At 45.9% G+C, this 15,978-nt stretch overlaps 1 protein-coding gene across 3 annotated transcripts in view; it reads right to left on the bottom strand.

Annotated features, from left to right (window-relative positions):
• Nucleotides 1-5,037: 5,037 nt before the first annotated feature.
• MAP6 (microtubule associated protein 6) overlaps nt 5,038-15,978 on the bottom strand; it is a 51,400-nt gene continuing 40,459 nt past the window's right edge. The window contains exons 4-5 of one of the 3 annotated variants that reach the window (XM_068930743.1): nt 10,304-12,414; nt 5,038-5,325 (exon numbers count right to left, since the gene is read on the bottom strand). In XM_068930743.1, coding sequence (XP_068786844.1) covers nt 12,231-12,414 — 184 coding nt within the window. In that variant the 3' untranslated portion in view covers nt 5,038-5,325; nt 10,304-12,230. The remainder of the gene's footprint in view (nt 5,326-10,303; nt 12,415-15,978) is intronic. The other 2 variants (XM_068930744.1, XM_068930745.1) reach the window with 2 other exon arrangements.

The raw sequence follows: 15,978 nt of genomic DNA, 5'->3' as shown, positions 1-15,978 counted from the left end.
AACATAGGACAAAAGTGCCATATTTACAAAGTTTCAGTTTCTCTCGACTATTCTTTTGCTGAAAAAGTGTGTTTCCTCTCAGGTGGTCTAGTGAAAAACAAACCATCTCTTACCAGCCTTGCCTCATTGGTATCCCTAAACCACCAGCACTACATCAGCTCTCCTACCACTGTTAGTTCATGATATGGTGAAGGCATAAGCCTCAGTCACCTCTGATGTCCTGATCTGGGCCACAGCGGTCGGGAGGTCTGCAAGTCAGGGAGGTAAGAGATTTGGCAACCTGAGATGTGAGGCTACGACTCTATGGAAAGGTTGTTTCTGTTCTTGGTATTTTTGGTGGCCCAGATTCATGGCTCTCAGTTCTGAGCCAAAAGCTGCTAATCACCAGTGAGAATATCACGACCCAGTTGACTTGATTCCTGACATTTTCCACTACAGGGAAAGGAGAGGTAGGTCCATCGCTTTCAGTTCTGATCCAGACCCCATACTGTAGGGTCTTCTCAGCTGTTTCAGCCCTCTCCTTCCCCTGAGATTTGTGCCATCTCTTGCATCAAAATACCGATTGGGAATATTACCTTCCAGCCCACCCCTGTTCCATTACCTTGACATAGAAAAGCCATTTCAGGACGGCGGTTTCATTATACATCATTGATGGCGGATAAATTATTAAAGCAGATTCATAACAAATGAAAGATATTTTACACAGACAGGCGTCCTGACAGTAACCTAGTTATGTCACAAAAACTGATTGCCACCAAATAGGAAATCCTGCCCCTTACCAGAGCAAGAGGGATAAACTATGAAAGATGCATGAGGATGGAAGGAGAAATTAAGTGACTGGAATGACAGAGCGGGTGATAAACAGATCAAGGCAAAGGAAGCAAAAGAGAAAAAGACAGTGGAGGAAAGAGGGAGTGAATGGAGGTTAAATAATTCAGGTGAGGATTTTTAAGAGTCTTGAAGAAATAAGGGAGCATAAGTCACCTAGGAATTTCTAGGGGGGCGAGGGGGGAGAACTACACACACACAAAACTGTCCATTCACAGCGTCAGAAAGATCTGTTGGACTTTCTTCAGCTAGATCCCAGCTGGCATAAATCAGCAAGGAGTCAATACAGCTGGCTGTATTTATGCTCTCCAAAGAAAGTGGCCCATAAAAGAAATTAAAGGGGTAAATCCAGCTGCTGTAACTCCAGTCGTTTTGCCCACTTTACACCAAGGACACTGTTGGTCTCCAATCCCAATTGAATTTCCCCTTGGTTTAGACAACCAGGCAGGTCTGCTGATGCTCGATAGCTTTGTCTGGGAGCTGTCCCCAGCCACCGAGCTCCTTCAGTCATTAACTCATTAAATGGAAATAACCTGTCACATTAGGAGTTTTGCAGCATTAATCGATGTTAATGCAGTCGGTGCCTCCAGTGAGCCAAGCTCCTCCCGTGAATTTTGTATGTCTCCTCAGCTTTGGGCGTGCTTTTCCCTGAAAAATCAGTGGAAGCCCTCAAAGCTGTGAAGTCTGGGACATACAACGGGAGAAATCCGATTCAGAACACACTTCTGTGAATCTTCCTCTCTTTTCCAATACTGTTTTTCCTCTTTCTAGGAGAGATATCTGCTCTGGCCCAATTTGTTACCCAGCTCCTGGAGGGGACAGAAAGTCCCTCCTGCCTCCATCTTCCTCCGTTGTGTTTCATTTCTGATCTACAAATACTTCTTTTCCTATCTTGCTCTCATTTCTGGCGTCCCATGCTCCTCCTGTTTCAGCCTTGGCTTTGCTTGGGTGGAGGATTCCCTCCAATCCTCCAACAGATTTGCACCATTGCTGATACACAGTAGGGGCAAGGCTGTAATGATGTAAAAAGCATGCTATGGATGAAAGGAGTTATGCAAAATTCAGCTGCATTGAATTAGTCTTGCTGGTGGGAGGATTATACCCATTAATCACATTTATTAAAGTAATACCTCAGGATAAGCTAAAGACAGGCAGGGCAGTGAATAGCAAGACAGAGGGAAACTCGCAGCCCCAAACACTTTGCAATGCAAAGAGAGGAGAAGGGTGGGGAATCATGTACAATCCTCTGGGTGGGCAATACGGTGACTGGTAATATGATTATTTGTGAGAGTGGGAGGAATTTGAATGAAAGGAATTATGTAGGGGAAGAAAAGCTAAACGGAAAGAGATATGAAAGGCAACAGGAATCAGAGGGCAGCAGCTGATGACACAGGGAGGAAGAGGAGGGGAATATTAGCAATGCGGAACAGAATATGAGAGGATACAGAGGTTTATTATCATTTCTTAATAAACAGTAAATAGTCTAGCTTGTGGCAAAGTGAAAAATTGGGAATGAGAAGGGGGAGATGCTGAGTTAAATCAAAATAATGCATTTTTATATGAAAAAAAAGAATCACTTTGATCAATCTGAAATGTTTTGCCCAGTTTGATGAAAAAAGTGTGGTTATTTATGAGTTACATGCATATTTCTAAAGTGGGCATCTTCTGCTTTGATTTGGATCACTGCTGAAATCAGCTCTGCTGGTTCAAAACCAATCTCTGTGAAATTTCACATTGCTATTCTGGAAACAGTTCCCCTCAGTTTTAATTGCAGTCTAATTTCACAGGTACTTTTAGTCCATCCAGACTCCAACTCTAGTTTTTGGATCCATATGCAATGCATGCATTTTTAAAACATGCAGAGCACTGCACTTTCTAGTTTCTTGGATGCTTTTATTAGGGTGTGATTTTATGAGACAGCTAAGCTAATCTAGGAGCTGGCAGCTGCCCAAATGCATGGTCCCACTTCTGTTCCTGCCCTGGCCACTTATTCCTGCTCTCAGCTTGTGCTGAGCTGGTTCAGGGAGCTGAACAGGCAGAAAATTAGTCAGTGTTTCTGTGAACGTTATTCTTGGGTTTTCTGCCAGTGCACTCCTCCTGAAGGCCAGAAGTGCATTCGCGCCAGTTTAAGGGAGGAGAAGGCTCTGCAGAGCAGTGCAAAGCAAAGCAAACTAAGCTGTAAGACCAAAACCATATCACACGTCCTCTATAGACTGGACCAGAATTTGTTTTCTTGATCCAGAATGGCTCACGAATGTGAGCAGGACTATGGATACCTACTGGTGAACAAGCCTTTTTTTTTAATTTTTCCCCCATGGATATCCGGGTTGCTATGAATGACTGCTTATAGAGAAGGTCCTTGGCAGACTGGATTCATAGTGCTCTTTTTCCTCGGGTGCCTCTGATTCAGAGACAAGCCATTGGCCCCGAGACATCAAAGAAGCAACTGCCAGAGACGCCTGTGAGACACCACTTTACCGGGGCATGGGCAGCTCCAACATCGAGCAAGACTCCTGCAGGCCATGGATGTCTGGCTCTGGAGCTTTGGACTGGGCTCCTCTCTAATAATTATGCAATCGTGATAATTATACACAAAAAAAAAGTTAATTACTTAATCATGTGTAACAAGAACCCTTTAGCTACTAAGCGAGGCACACACTCAGTCCAATTATTCACAGCCATGTAATCTACTTCCCTTTGTATTGAATATTTCATTAGTTACTATTCACATCTTCTCGGAGGTGCTTTGCCATGGTTCAGTGATTGGATTTGTTCTAATTTCTTCCTGGCTTGTATAAACTCTTATCATTACAATATTGCACTGTATATTATCCCTTTAACAAAAAGAGGAGATTCTTTCCACCCTTCCTTTTGCCAAAGAGAAATCACTACATTGCAATCACCAAAAGCTCGAAGGATTTTTGCCTTCCTGCTCTGGCTTCAAGGTCCTTTGGGTGGAGTTCAGCTTTTTTGTCCTGTTTCTGTACAGCTCCTAGCACTCCTTGGATTCTGGCCATCGCAGGGCACCTTAGCAATGGTACAGTATGAATAACAAATGGAAGCAGTAACCACGGGTCTCTGCAAGTGAAGGATATGATTGAATCTTCTAAAAGATGCACTTATTTTAAAGCCAGTCCAGTCATGGCTGGAATCAGTCTTGATTTACACCTGTTATACAAGGAATCTACGTATAGGAAGAGTACATACACGGGAGCAGGAGATCTATCAGGCCCTCAGCCTTGCATTTTCGCTTTGAAATACTTGGGACTTCTCTGGGCCCAAGGCAGTTTCCTTCTAAACTAGATCCAGAAAACCGGATCCTCTGTTTTTGGCTCCAGTCACCATCATGCTCCATGGAAGCTGGCCCAGCTCTGCCCAACCGGATAAAGGAGCCGCCTTGTGTAATTGATTTGGGAAAGAAAAGCAGCTTTCCACTTAGCATTAGTGTTTACTGAAAGTAAAGTAAATCCCTGTACTAAGTGTTACAACACTTCAACCTAAACCTAGAAATATTTATTAGAGTGTGCTAGGCTAATGTCTTGCCGGAACTGTAGTCTGGATGCCTCATGCCCATGTCTGTCTACAGGGGACAGACTGCAGGCCTGGACTACGTCTTCCGTAATGTGCTGCAATATGCTGTATGGACATAGGAAGCCTCCCCCAGAAAAGAGAATGCAGATATAAAACAATTAGATTCACTGATCTCTTGAACTAGCTGCATTTCTCCCGTAACATTTCCGGTTTGCATTTTACAATTTTTCAACCAAACGTTTTTGAAAAATATGGAGGACAGATACTAATTTTCCAGCAAGTTTTGGTGTCTTGCCTGGGATGTTCTCTAAACGGCAGAACAAACTGACTGCTAAGTGCCTCAGAAAAAATGCCTGAGGTACTCTTGGCTACAACATGAAGACAAGAAGATTGGTTTCTTTGCCAAATGTTGCACAGGGCATGGTTAACCTGGCGACATCCAAATGTGTGTTCCTGACAGTGGTTAAGAACTTACAGCGCATTTAAAACTCCCAAGGATTTCGAAAAGAGCTGCTGACCCTATCATTAAGTTTTCCAGCATAATCTCTGAAATCCAGTATGATACTTCCATGAGTTAGGGACATGAATCTGATCTCCCTGTTGCCAGTGTACATGAGAGAAACCATTGAAATCGGTGGTATTTCACAGCTGTGAATAAAAGGGAGAATTGGACCCATTTTCTTTGTCTGACTTGACTTTACTGAATATAAATCAAGGCACAGTCATGCTAACTGCATCATACAGATCCTGGTGACAGTTACTTTCTCAGTGCTTGAGACAAGAGAAAATATTGTTCAACTCTTGATCATCAGCTTTATTGTATGCCAGCCAGACGATACACATTTCATGCAGACTACACGTTTGTTCCAACTGCCACTCAGAAGAAAATCTTGACTTCATGCGCGTTGCTCCTGTTCTAAGGTACTTGGTTCTTGGTCTGTAGCACCAGTGGTTTTCTCAGGCATCCTGTAAGCAGAGAAAGAGCATTATTGCAAAGCTGTTAGAGCAATCAGCTGGCGCAAGACAGCAAAATGCGTCCCCCGAGCTAGATTTTGCCCAGTGGCACTTCGCTTTGTGGAGCTCTCCTCAGGCCGCCTGTACATGTTAGTATGTTCTCAGGATGCTCAGTGAGCCTGGTTCTGGTCCCCACAAGGAGCCAGTCCAAAACCCATGGAAGCCACGGGGCTGAAGTCCACAAAATTCAGAGGGCTGAAGCTCTTGACCTTTTCCTCAGCCCCTGGTTCATCTGGGACCAGGATCAGGCCCACTGGTCAACTATGAAAAATGCTTGCCAATTGATTATAACCTGCATCAAAAGAGCACCTCGCAGTAAAATTGTCTCACAAAGAAGCAATTTGTTTCCCTGAAGGCAGGTGGTGAATGCCCTGCAATGCAGGAGAGCTGAGTCCTACTGCTCAGGAAGCGCCTGGTGCCTATTAAAGCAACTGACAGGAAAGAAAGCCCATTTAACACATGCTGAAGTCTCAGTCAAGGGCACCCCTCCTGCTCAATGTCCACAGGGGACACCAGGAGGTGACAGTGGAACCAAGGCACTCGATCCCTGTTGGGATCAGCTCAGGGCCAGCTGTCTTCCTAGGGTAAATCAGCAGAGGTGAATCAGTGTAAGCGCCACATTTCAATCGCTGGTATCTAGCTTTACATGATACAGGGAAACTACAACTCCTGTGGAGTGGATTTGGCTTAGGCTTGGGTGGGAGCACAGGAGGATAGAGCCCTGGAGTTACGGTGGGTGCTGTTAGGAGGATCTCTGGATAGGTGTTGGAGGGAAGGATGGGTCTTGTTGGAGTGCAGCAGAGACCAAGAAGGAAAGGTCTGCGGGTTGTGAAGGAATCTACCTTCACTAGGAGATAGAAAGAGAAGGAAGATCTCTAGGGCTGATGAGAGAAGTGCGATGGATGGGGAGGGATCTTTAAGGCTGCAGAAAGCAGATGGAGAGGCAGGAGAAATCTCATCAGCTTTAAAACGACAGCTTGGTATGGCAGTTGCATTAAGGGCTTGTGGAGACACCCTTCTTCCCCCAGCCTGGTTTGTAGCCAGCTCAGAGCTTAAAGGACAGGAGGAAAGGAGAGTTTGACAGCCGGACTAGGAGAACAGATGCAAGTTACCATTTCCCTGGGTCATAAAACAAGCACAATCCAGACGTGAGATTAACCTTCCTTGTTGAGAGGCTCATGGGACTGGACAGTGTGGAAAGCTGTGGCAGGATTGCTTTTGCTCAAATACTCACCCTTGTCCTGCCCTTCATGCTTATGATGAAGAGAAATTTTCTGCCAGAAGTTGTTGGCAGAGGTCAGCAAGCCCTTTCCCCAGTGATCACTGTGTAGGGGATAACTTGTGCAGAAAAACAACCGAGTCCTTCCTACCTACTGGTGCCTGTCACTGGGAAGGAGGTGTGCCCAGCACCACAGATCCAGGAGATTAAGGAAAAATGCAAGGCAGCTCCTCTTTGGAAATCCGTTCCACTGTCAGGTCAGAGCAGGTCCATGCTGCTAATGCACAGATGTCTGCTGAGACATGGCCCATTGCCCGGTGCCTGGAGAGAGATGGAGATGCCTGCATGTCCTCACCAGTGGAGACCACGCCCAAGGGCACAGGCATATGCACTCTGGGCAGGTCAAACCTACTCCAGATGCTGTGATCTCTCCAAACAGGCCTCCGCATCTAGTAAAGGATGACCCAGTACCTATGGGGAACTTAGGTCTTCCTGGGCACAGTGTGGATGTGGTGCTCCCACATTGTAGGCAGGTCAAGACCAGACTAATTCCAGCAGTTCTCTGGGCTTGATGTCCAATCCCATGCTTGCTGCTGCTCTGCATCTCAGAATATTGAGTTTGAAAACCAAAGACCTTTTTTCCTGGAGAACATAAACTGTTCAAAAATCACCCTTCACCAACTTTTCCCTTAGCCCCTGCTAAAATCATCAGGGGAATTAACCCTTTTCAGTAGCTTCAGTGCAGTATGTCTCTGTTGAGACAGCCATGAAAGCTGGTGCGTGTTTATGTGGTGGATACTTCCCAGTTTCAATCTGCAGGCTCTTTTCTCACGCGTGTGTGCATCTTTCAGCCACGTACTGCAGGCTGGCTAAGAGCCAGCCCCTTGGAGGAGAAAGAAGCTGTGTCCCATCCCCATCCCCTGGCTTCCTCTTTGTTTGCATTTCATGAGAGACCGGAGCAAAGATAATTGTGTGATTGTCCTTCCCAGCAAAGCTCATTCAGAACCTGTTTTAAACTGGGGGCGGGGGGAAGGGCAGGGGGAGGTAATTACATTATTTTCCCCTGAATTCGGTACTCAGGGACAAAGCAGCATTGCACTGCCTCTCACCAGGAAGAGACCAGCCCCAGCTGCTCCCTGCCAGGGCTGCCCAGTGAGATCCGGCTGCATGCAGCAGCGCTGCGAGGAGTGAGGTGGGAGGGTGCAGCATCTATTGCCAGGGCAACTGGACGGTTGAAAGGAAAGTCGATCCTCCTTGTCTTAGCCAAGCGAGGAGTGAGTTTGGAGATCTTTGCACTCACAAAGGCTACCGGTGGCAAATCGTTGTCTTGATGAAACCCAAGCCTCAACTTGCGTGTAGGAGAGGTTAATTATGTGGCGTGACAAGGTGAAAAACAGAGAACGGATGGATTGGAGGTGACAGATCATTACTCAGGTTACAGTTGAGAGAGAAAAGCAGAAAGAGTCATGATAAGAAATTCAGCAGGGGTTTGTTTTTCATAGGCAGCATCTGGTGTCTGGTTGAAACAATTGACTGAAGCTCTGCTTATCACGAGCACACAAAGCACAGCCTCCTTTTTGCTGGTCTTGGTGCAAAAGCAGGGAGCACACTGGTGATCCCAGTGCATACTCCAACCAGCTCTGACTGGTGCTGATGGGCGACTACCTATGCCTGGATTGTGCCCTTGTGACTTGGGGGTCTAAACTTGCCTCTGATAGCAACGGACCTCAGAAATGTTTACCCTGTTCCTTGCAGAAGCCCAGGACCAGCTCATGTCTGATCGCAGTTCCTCTGAGGATTTAGGTCTCTGTCTCTTGGTGGCCTCCTATCAACACATGGCTGATAATAGTTACCCTTCTGTGCAAAATCATCTTCATTCAAAGAAGTTTAACTATTTGGGAGCTGCCATGAATCAGAATAGACAGAGCCAACTCCTGGAATAAAGAAAATAAAAAGTTGCCTTCAAGAGCAACTAGAAGCAGCAGGAATCCTCTCCTAGTGGCTCAGAAAAAGCAATCCAGCCCTGGGTAGGCTCCTTAGTTTTGAAGTTTAGCACCAAAAGACCTTTTTTCACAAAGAAATATGAGAAATCTGTCCTTTTTTTTTTTTTTCCATAAAATTCAAGTGAGGAGATGGATCTGCTCCTTAGAGGAACTGACCTTCACAGGTAGGACACTCAGCTGGGAGGACAGTGGCATGTTCATGTTCCTCAGAAGATATGAATTGATTGATTCCTGGGCAAATGCTTTAATAACTAAGTCACTGAATCACTTCTCTCTTCTGAATGCAGTATTGCCCTTTGTGCACCAAAGTTTGCTTTCTGTGATAACAGAGACAGAAACATAAATCTTCTTTGCCCTGGTAAATGACCTCAAGGTTGTGCTCAGAAATTATTCTCAGTTACATTCCTTGGAAAAGGCAACGGCATCAATAGTGGAATCTGTACGTTATAGCTGTAGCCTTGTGCCTTTCAACAAGAAGTGACAGATTAGTGTATAACATGAGGTTGGCAATGCAAACTTGTCTCCCTCAGGCAAATGACGACTTTCAGCCTGGGTCTGGATCTAAGCAAGCCGAGGGGTTGTTATCACTTGCCTAGATTGGCTATGTCCTGGAAATGTGCACCAGCTAGAAGTCAGCAAGGGCCGAAGAAGAGCTTGGTGGTGAAATGACCTGATTTAGGCATCAGATGAGCAACAGGAAGCTCAGCACTTCAGAACCTAAAAACTGTCCACCTGCCAAGCAGCAGATATACAAGCACTTAGAAGACTTTGCTAGCAGAAACTTAGACAATAAAAGATTTCAAGGCATCTCCAAGTTCAGCTAGGGATCCCAGTGGCATTCAGAAATCTTGTCCTAAATATTATGTAGTCTCTAACACTCTGCAGCTGAGATCTGGGATGTTATTTTGGGTTGTTCTAGAGCTTTTTCACTCTTGGAGGCTAAAATAAGAGTTTGGAGGAGAAGGAGGCACCATGGAAGCATGGCAGATGGGAGCAGGTTGTGGTGATACATGGAAAGGCATGAAAGCCATTACCTACACTATGTGACCCTCTTTCCCACTTCTTCTTTCCAGTATCTACACTCAAATTCCTAGAGCCCGGAGATGTCAAGCACAACCCAGCTTGTGGTCTCGCTTGTCTTTGATGAAAACTCCAGGCTCCTCATTGAGGAGGACTGGCTTTCCCCACGCGTTTCTTCTCTTCTGTCTGCTCTTGCACACCCAAGGGCAGGCACAGCATCACTGCAGGAAGCCCAAGAGATTGAGAGCTTTTTGATTCTCCTCCCAGGCTTGTCCACCAACCAGCCACAATTTGGCCTTAGCTTTTTCTCCAGATCTAATGCCACAAATAATGGCATTCTTCTGCAAATGCCACATAAAAACAAGACCAGGCTGTGAGCTTGGCCGCTCATTCAGCATGAAAAGGAGTCTCCTTTGCTTTCTGGCAGGGTGGTGTCACACCACCTGCAGTGAGAGTCACCGTAAGGGTAGAGAAACTGAGCTCATCCTGTAACGTGTAACTTCCACGTGAGTGTGGAGCAGCTGGGAAGAAGCATGGTCACCACATACACTGCTAGCACCAACCAACACATACCAAGCTAGCACTTTCAGGCAAAAAATTGGGACAGGAATGGCTGACAGTGAGCCAGGAAGGAGCAAGGACCCACCTGGGACTCGCTCAGTAAAAATCCAGTCCCTGCTGTACTCACAGGATGAAAGGACTGTGGGCAGGTCTAGTCCTAGCAAGGAATGGACATGTTCAGGGCACCTTCGCAACTTGAAGAAGTCTCCTGGGCGTTCATCTCTGAAGTGTGTCCTGCTGCTAAGTCAACTTCTGCTTCTTCCCCTCAGAGCTGCATCTGCTTGGACTTCCACTGACACACCTCTGCCCATGTTTTCTGTATTGCACTAGGAAATGCAGATCTTTTAACATCAGCTGCTTCCGTTCTTGGCTACAAGATTTCTCCCTCATTCTTCTCAGTTGCTGCATTTGTTCAACCACTTGACAGCCCAGGACACCTCTGCACGAAGTTGGAGAAAGGCCACCCTTTTATCAGATGCACCAGAATTGCAAAGGACAGGAGGTTGTGTAGCTCTGAATGTGCTCGACTCCTGCTTAGACAGCAAAGCTTGTCTCTGTGGCTGTAAGAAAGAAAGAAAGGTACTGGGGAACAAAAATAAGAGCAGAGCCATCCCAAAAGACTATAGATAGAGCTGTAGTAGCAAGATCGACTGCTGAACTGGCAATGAGAACAGACACACAGTGCGCTTGCAGACAGGACACATAGCTACTGAAGCCATACAAAGAAAACAGAGAGAGAGAGGACAGTCGATAGGTGAGATATTGTTTATTCTAAATAGTGAGTGTTATAGCACAATACAGGCAAAGAAAAGGTTTACAGTCCAAGAGAGACAGGATCTGACAAGAGACAGTAACTCAGGGAGGACGGGAAAGAGAAGATTCCTGGTAGAACTGGCTTTTTAGGACAACCTTGAAGGAAAAGGTGGTGAAGAGGGAGGAGGTCAGAGAAAGCACACGGTTGGGAAAGGGGCTATGGGACAGACACTTGAAAGACAGCAGGGAAGACGGAGGGAAAATGAGACGTTTGGAAAGCCGGAAGGAATAGCAGCATGGCAGGTGGAGAGGGGTCATCTGGTGAGGTGGCAAGGGCAGCCCTTGCATTCTGCAGTGAATCCACAGCAACATGTGGGAAGGAGCCAACATGGATAGAAAGGTCAGACCAGCGATGGGAGCTTGGGACAGGGTAGGAAGCAAGGGCAGCAGGGCTAACTCAGTTCCCCAGGCCTAAACTCCAAATCTCTTATCTAGTAAACTAAATATGCCTGTGGTGGATGCCTGCTGGTTCATATCCCTACTGTTAGATCTCTTAGCTCAAAACAAGGCGGCCACACATAAACCGCCTTCGTGAATGGTCTTCAGTTAGACGATAATTCCTGAACCAGCCAGGGAGCAGTTCAGTCCCATGGCCTGGACTGATCTCAGGATTTCCTGGTCTGGATGATCAGGTCCCAACACTGACCAGCATTCCTGGGTACTGCTAACAGACTAAGATAGACCCACCTGCCCCAGGCATTGTGCTGGGGGCTCTCCTCCACCATGTGCCATGGAACATGCACTCCTCACCCTCTCCAGTGACCGAGGCTCCAGGTCAATCCCCTCCTGCTATGTGACAGCAGGAAGGAAACCCCATTCCTCAGTACAATGCCCTGCATTTAGCTACTCACACCAGGCCATTTCTCTCTAAAGCCACCTCTGTTGTTAGTGGCTTGCTGACTCCAGCTATCTAATCACCCATGGCTAAGCCACTGTCTAATGGGAAGTAGGAGCAGCACATGGCCACTTAGGCAATGATGTTCCTCCTGACGAAAGAGCCAGGCAAGACATGTAGGTTTCACGCTACCCAAGGGAGATACATGAAAAAACAGCTCTGCTCAGAGACCTGAGGTTTCAGCAAGGCTCAGGCTAGGGTGGGATGGCAGGTGGGCAGAGGACAACAGTGTTTTTTCAGAAACGTTTCTCGCTGTCCATTTCTCACACCATTGAATTGCTGACATTGAAGGAACAGTTATTATTTGTCAGTGCTCTGACACATCCTCGAGATCTGTCACTATTCCTTATACATCATTTTCTGGTGGCTGGTCCATGCTGTTGGTTTTGTGCAGCAGGCTCCCTGCAGGGGAGCTGGCATCTAGAATGCATAAAGAGCTTTTCAATCCATTAGCAGGCATTTCCTTTATCCTTGGGCTCGTATCTCCTCCACACTGACAGTCATGATTAGGGAGCTGTTTCCAAGGCATCCTGCAAGAGAAATTAACACTGTTGACAAGCAGTCTCTATAGTTCATGATAAACCACCCATCCTGAAGTACTCAGGATAAACCACCCACCCTGAAGTACTCAGAGCTGTGTTATTCCTTATTGCAGACATCTGGGCTTGTGAGTAGACCCAGTTGCATTAGTGGAATTGCTCCCAACCCAGGAGGCTCAGACGAATAAGGACAAATAGAAGTAGGCTGCTAAATCCCCAACAGAATCAGACTTACCAAGACACTGCTGGAAATGGGGAGAGTTGAAGTTGAGGCCTGAAAATTGTAAGATTTTGCAACAACACAAGAATGAATTGTTCTTAGTGCTGAACACGGCCATGTCTTCATATTCACACTAGGGAAATTTTTCTTCTTCCCATACAGATCTTCTTCATTATTTCACATTGCAGCTGTTGCTGGGGGTAGTGGTTATTCCTAGGATGCTGGGAGGTACCAGCAATGACAGAGGCATCTTCCTAGAAAGTCCCTTTCTCTCCTGCCTTGGCGTATCCCTAAATAAAGCCTAAGTCCGAAGGTTACTGTGACGCAGGAGAATGCATTCATACGATAAGGGTTGACATGTCAGCTGATTGAAATGTCCCTGCACATCCTTGGACCTTGGTTTACCAGTCAGAGATGTCATAATGGTAACTGGGGTTTTCAGAAGAAGCTCAGAGATTTGGAAGTGCCAAAAAATAAATCTCAGTCCAGCGCCCAAGCTGCTTAAGCCGGAACATTCAGCACTGCCTAGCTCCAAGTTCCCATCTGATGCAGGGAATGATAGCTTCCCACAAAGGGAGGGATGGAGAGCATCAGGCATGAACCTCTTCATCCACTCATGCACAATTCTCCAGGGTGTGAGCGCTGAAGCCCTCAGCAAACAATGCATTTGAAAGCAATTGATTAAAATCAGAAACCTGCAAGCCATCCATCATCTGTCTGCTCACAGTCCATGTGGTCAAAGCAACACCTGCGCAGTCATGCTCAGATGCTCGGTTACTTCGAGTGCAAGAAGCAGATGCAACACTCTAACTTCAACACTTCAATATTTTTTCTCTCTTTTTTCCCCTCACCCAGACAGCAACAATGAACACTGAGGCTATTGTTAATCCAGCCAGCTCCTCCACACTAAACGCTCTTATAAAACAAACCTTTTCATTTTTAGTAACTCACCTTCAGCGCTTTGTACAGACATCATTGTCACAACAGCCCTTGGAAACAGGCGGGCATTGCCAGTCACAAATGACATGGCTGCAACTATAGAGTCATAGCAGAGGGTTTAGGTAGTGATGGTTAAAGAGCAGGGACCCCAGGTCCCTAGGACTGTGATCAGCCTGTAAGGCTCTACTGTCTCTTAGAAATGCATCTTGTCCCTCTGGGTGTTTAGGTTTTGCAATTCAGAGCTGGTTCAAAGAGCAATAGTACAGCAACAGTATGTTTTCCAGCACTGAGCGTGGGCAGCTGGGTGGGACCAGATGGAGCGCGCATCCATACTGAACTATGGAAAAGACCCTGCACCTCTGTGTCCTTGTGGGAACGTTTTGTTGGCCAGCGCAGATTCCCACAGATAAGCCCAATCTATGCCCAGTCTTGTAATAAATAACATTTTCTCCAATACCAGCTATGGATGGGTTAAAAGATAAATCCCAGAAGCTATAGCTCAGCTGAAACATTTTAAGACTCGCAGAGTTATGTGCAACCTATGAACGGATGAAGCTGGTGGGGAAGCGAGAGGGAAGGCAATGTGATATGGCAGGCCATCAGGATGCAGCACTGTTCTCAGCGTGTAGTCATAGATGGAATAAATTCAGAAAGTGGATGATTAATAATAAATTCAGGCAGGGATGAGAAATAGCACCCGGAAACAATAAGGCAAAAAAAGGGTCAGTGCTACATGGAAGTCAACAGAGCTATGCTGGAGGAGAAATTTAAAGATACAACCCAAAGACAGACAATTTTTTTCCAGCTAAGGATTTGGTGGGGATGTTATTGGAATACTCATTAAAAGAGAAAACACCATTAAAAATAACAATTGAAGGTCGGAGCTTACCAGTTGGGTAAAAGAAAAAAGAAATCAAGCTAAGATTAGGGTTCACCATTTGAAACCAAATTGTGCCCTCAGCCCTGCTTTTTTCTCAGTCATCATTTTCTCCAGATAGCAAACGCTTCCATTAATACATAAATCAGTGCTTTGCACTTCCACAGAACCTGCCACACAAAGACTCCAAGTGCTTGTTCAAAGGTGGCTAGGCTTGCTCTACGATGAAAATGGTCAACCCAACCATTTGCTACCTCTTTTCAGTGAGGATCTACAGTCCCCTGACCCCTAATGGACCTTTAAGGTGGTTTTGCTAAAAAGCAAAAGCTGAAGGTAGCTGTGGGATGGGGCGTATAACTAAACCATCTCAGGCAACAGCACCTTGCCTCCCTTCAGCTCTTCATGGGGCCCGGTTTCTGCTCCCTGACCAAGTGCAACGTGGACGCCAGCAAGGTGCAGAACCTGGTTCAGCAGTAGCCTGCATGCAGGGAACTCACCGCATGAACCCTCTGCTCCACACGTCGTATATATAAAATAAAATCAAACTACCTGCTTTGCTTGCATGACTTCACTGTCCATCTTCATGTTTGCAAAGGCTTAGGTCTCACGTCAGGCTAGTCTTAGGTTAGCAGCCATCTAAAGTGAGTCAGACTGTGACAGCTCAGATGTCCCTATGGCAGGCATGGAACTGGTGGCTCCAGCGACATAAATCTGATTACATTTGCAAGGGCATTGCTTTCACTTAAAGGTGCTTCTTGTCGAGAAAACAAGATCAAGGAGGTGGTATTCGTCTTTAGCATTTATTTATCATTGGAAAAAAAACCCTTTGAGCAAGCAAAGATCACAAGCACGTCACAATCAATTGGCTATACATTAATCCGTGTCTCTGTGTGTGTGTGTGTGTGTGTGTGTGTGTGTGCGTGAGTGTGTGTGTGTATGTGATTCTCATACGAACAGCAAGAATGAGAAAGCACCACGAGGAGGTGTGCTTAACACGTTACAAGAGACAATCTGTGATATGCAACCAAACCCAGGCCACAAAATATTAATTAGACACTTCCTATCTGCCTCCAAGAGGCAAGAGTTTGTGGAATTCATGGGAGCCATGTATTTACAACAGACGCATTGCAAATGAGGAAGCAGGTGATCGGTGTGCAAAGCAGTCAGAAAATAGAAGCTCAATAAGCAATTAGCACCATTTTGCAGAAAGGAGTAACAGTACAATACAGTGAAAATGAGAAAGCAAGCAATCGACAGCATAGAAACTTTGACAGGGTAAAAAGCAAAACATCATTCTTTTTCTTTTTACATGGAAAGCAAAACATATTACAAGTTTGCGGTGAAACAGAACCAGCATTGTGGTAGCTGAGAACACAGAACAGCAGAGCACTCTTTCCCAATGGGATTGACAAGCTCAGAGTCCAAAGTGAATTTGAAACAGCAGAGATTTTTGTCTCCTTTCTGATAACCTGAGGTTGAGCGGGCATAAAGTCTGCGGAACATAGAGCAATGCAGGATT

This window comes from Struthio camelus, chromosome 1, assembly GCF_040807025.1.
Source record: "Struthio camelus isolate bStrCam1 chromosome 1, bStrCam1.hap1, whole genome shotgun sequence".
Classification (NCBI taxonomy): domain Eukaryota; kingdom Metazoa; phylum Chordata; class Aves; order Struthioniformes; family Struthionidae; genus Struthio; species Struthio camelus.
Note: the sequence above shows the minus strand (reverse complement) of the source record. Positions and strands in the feature narration are given on the sequence as shown.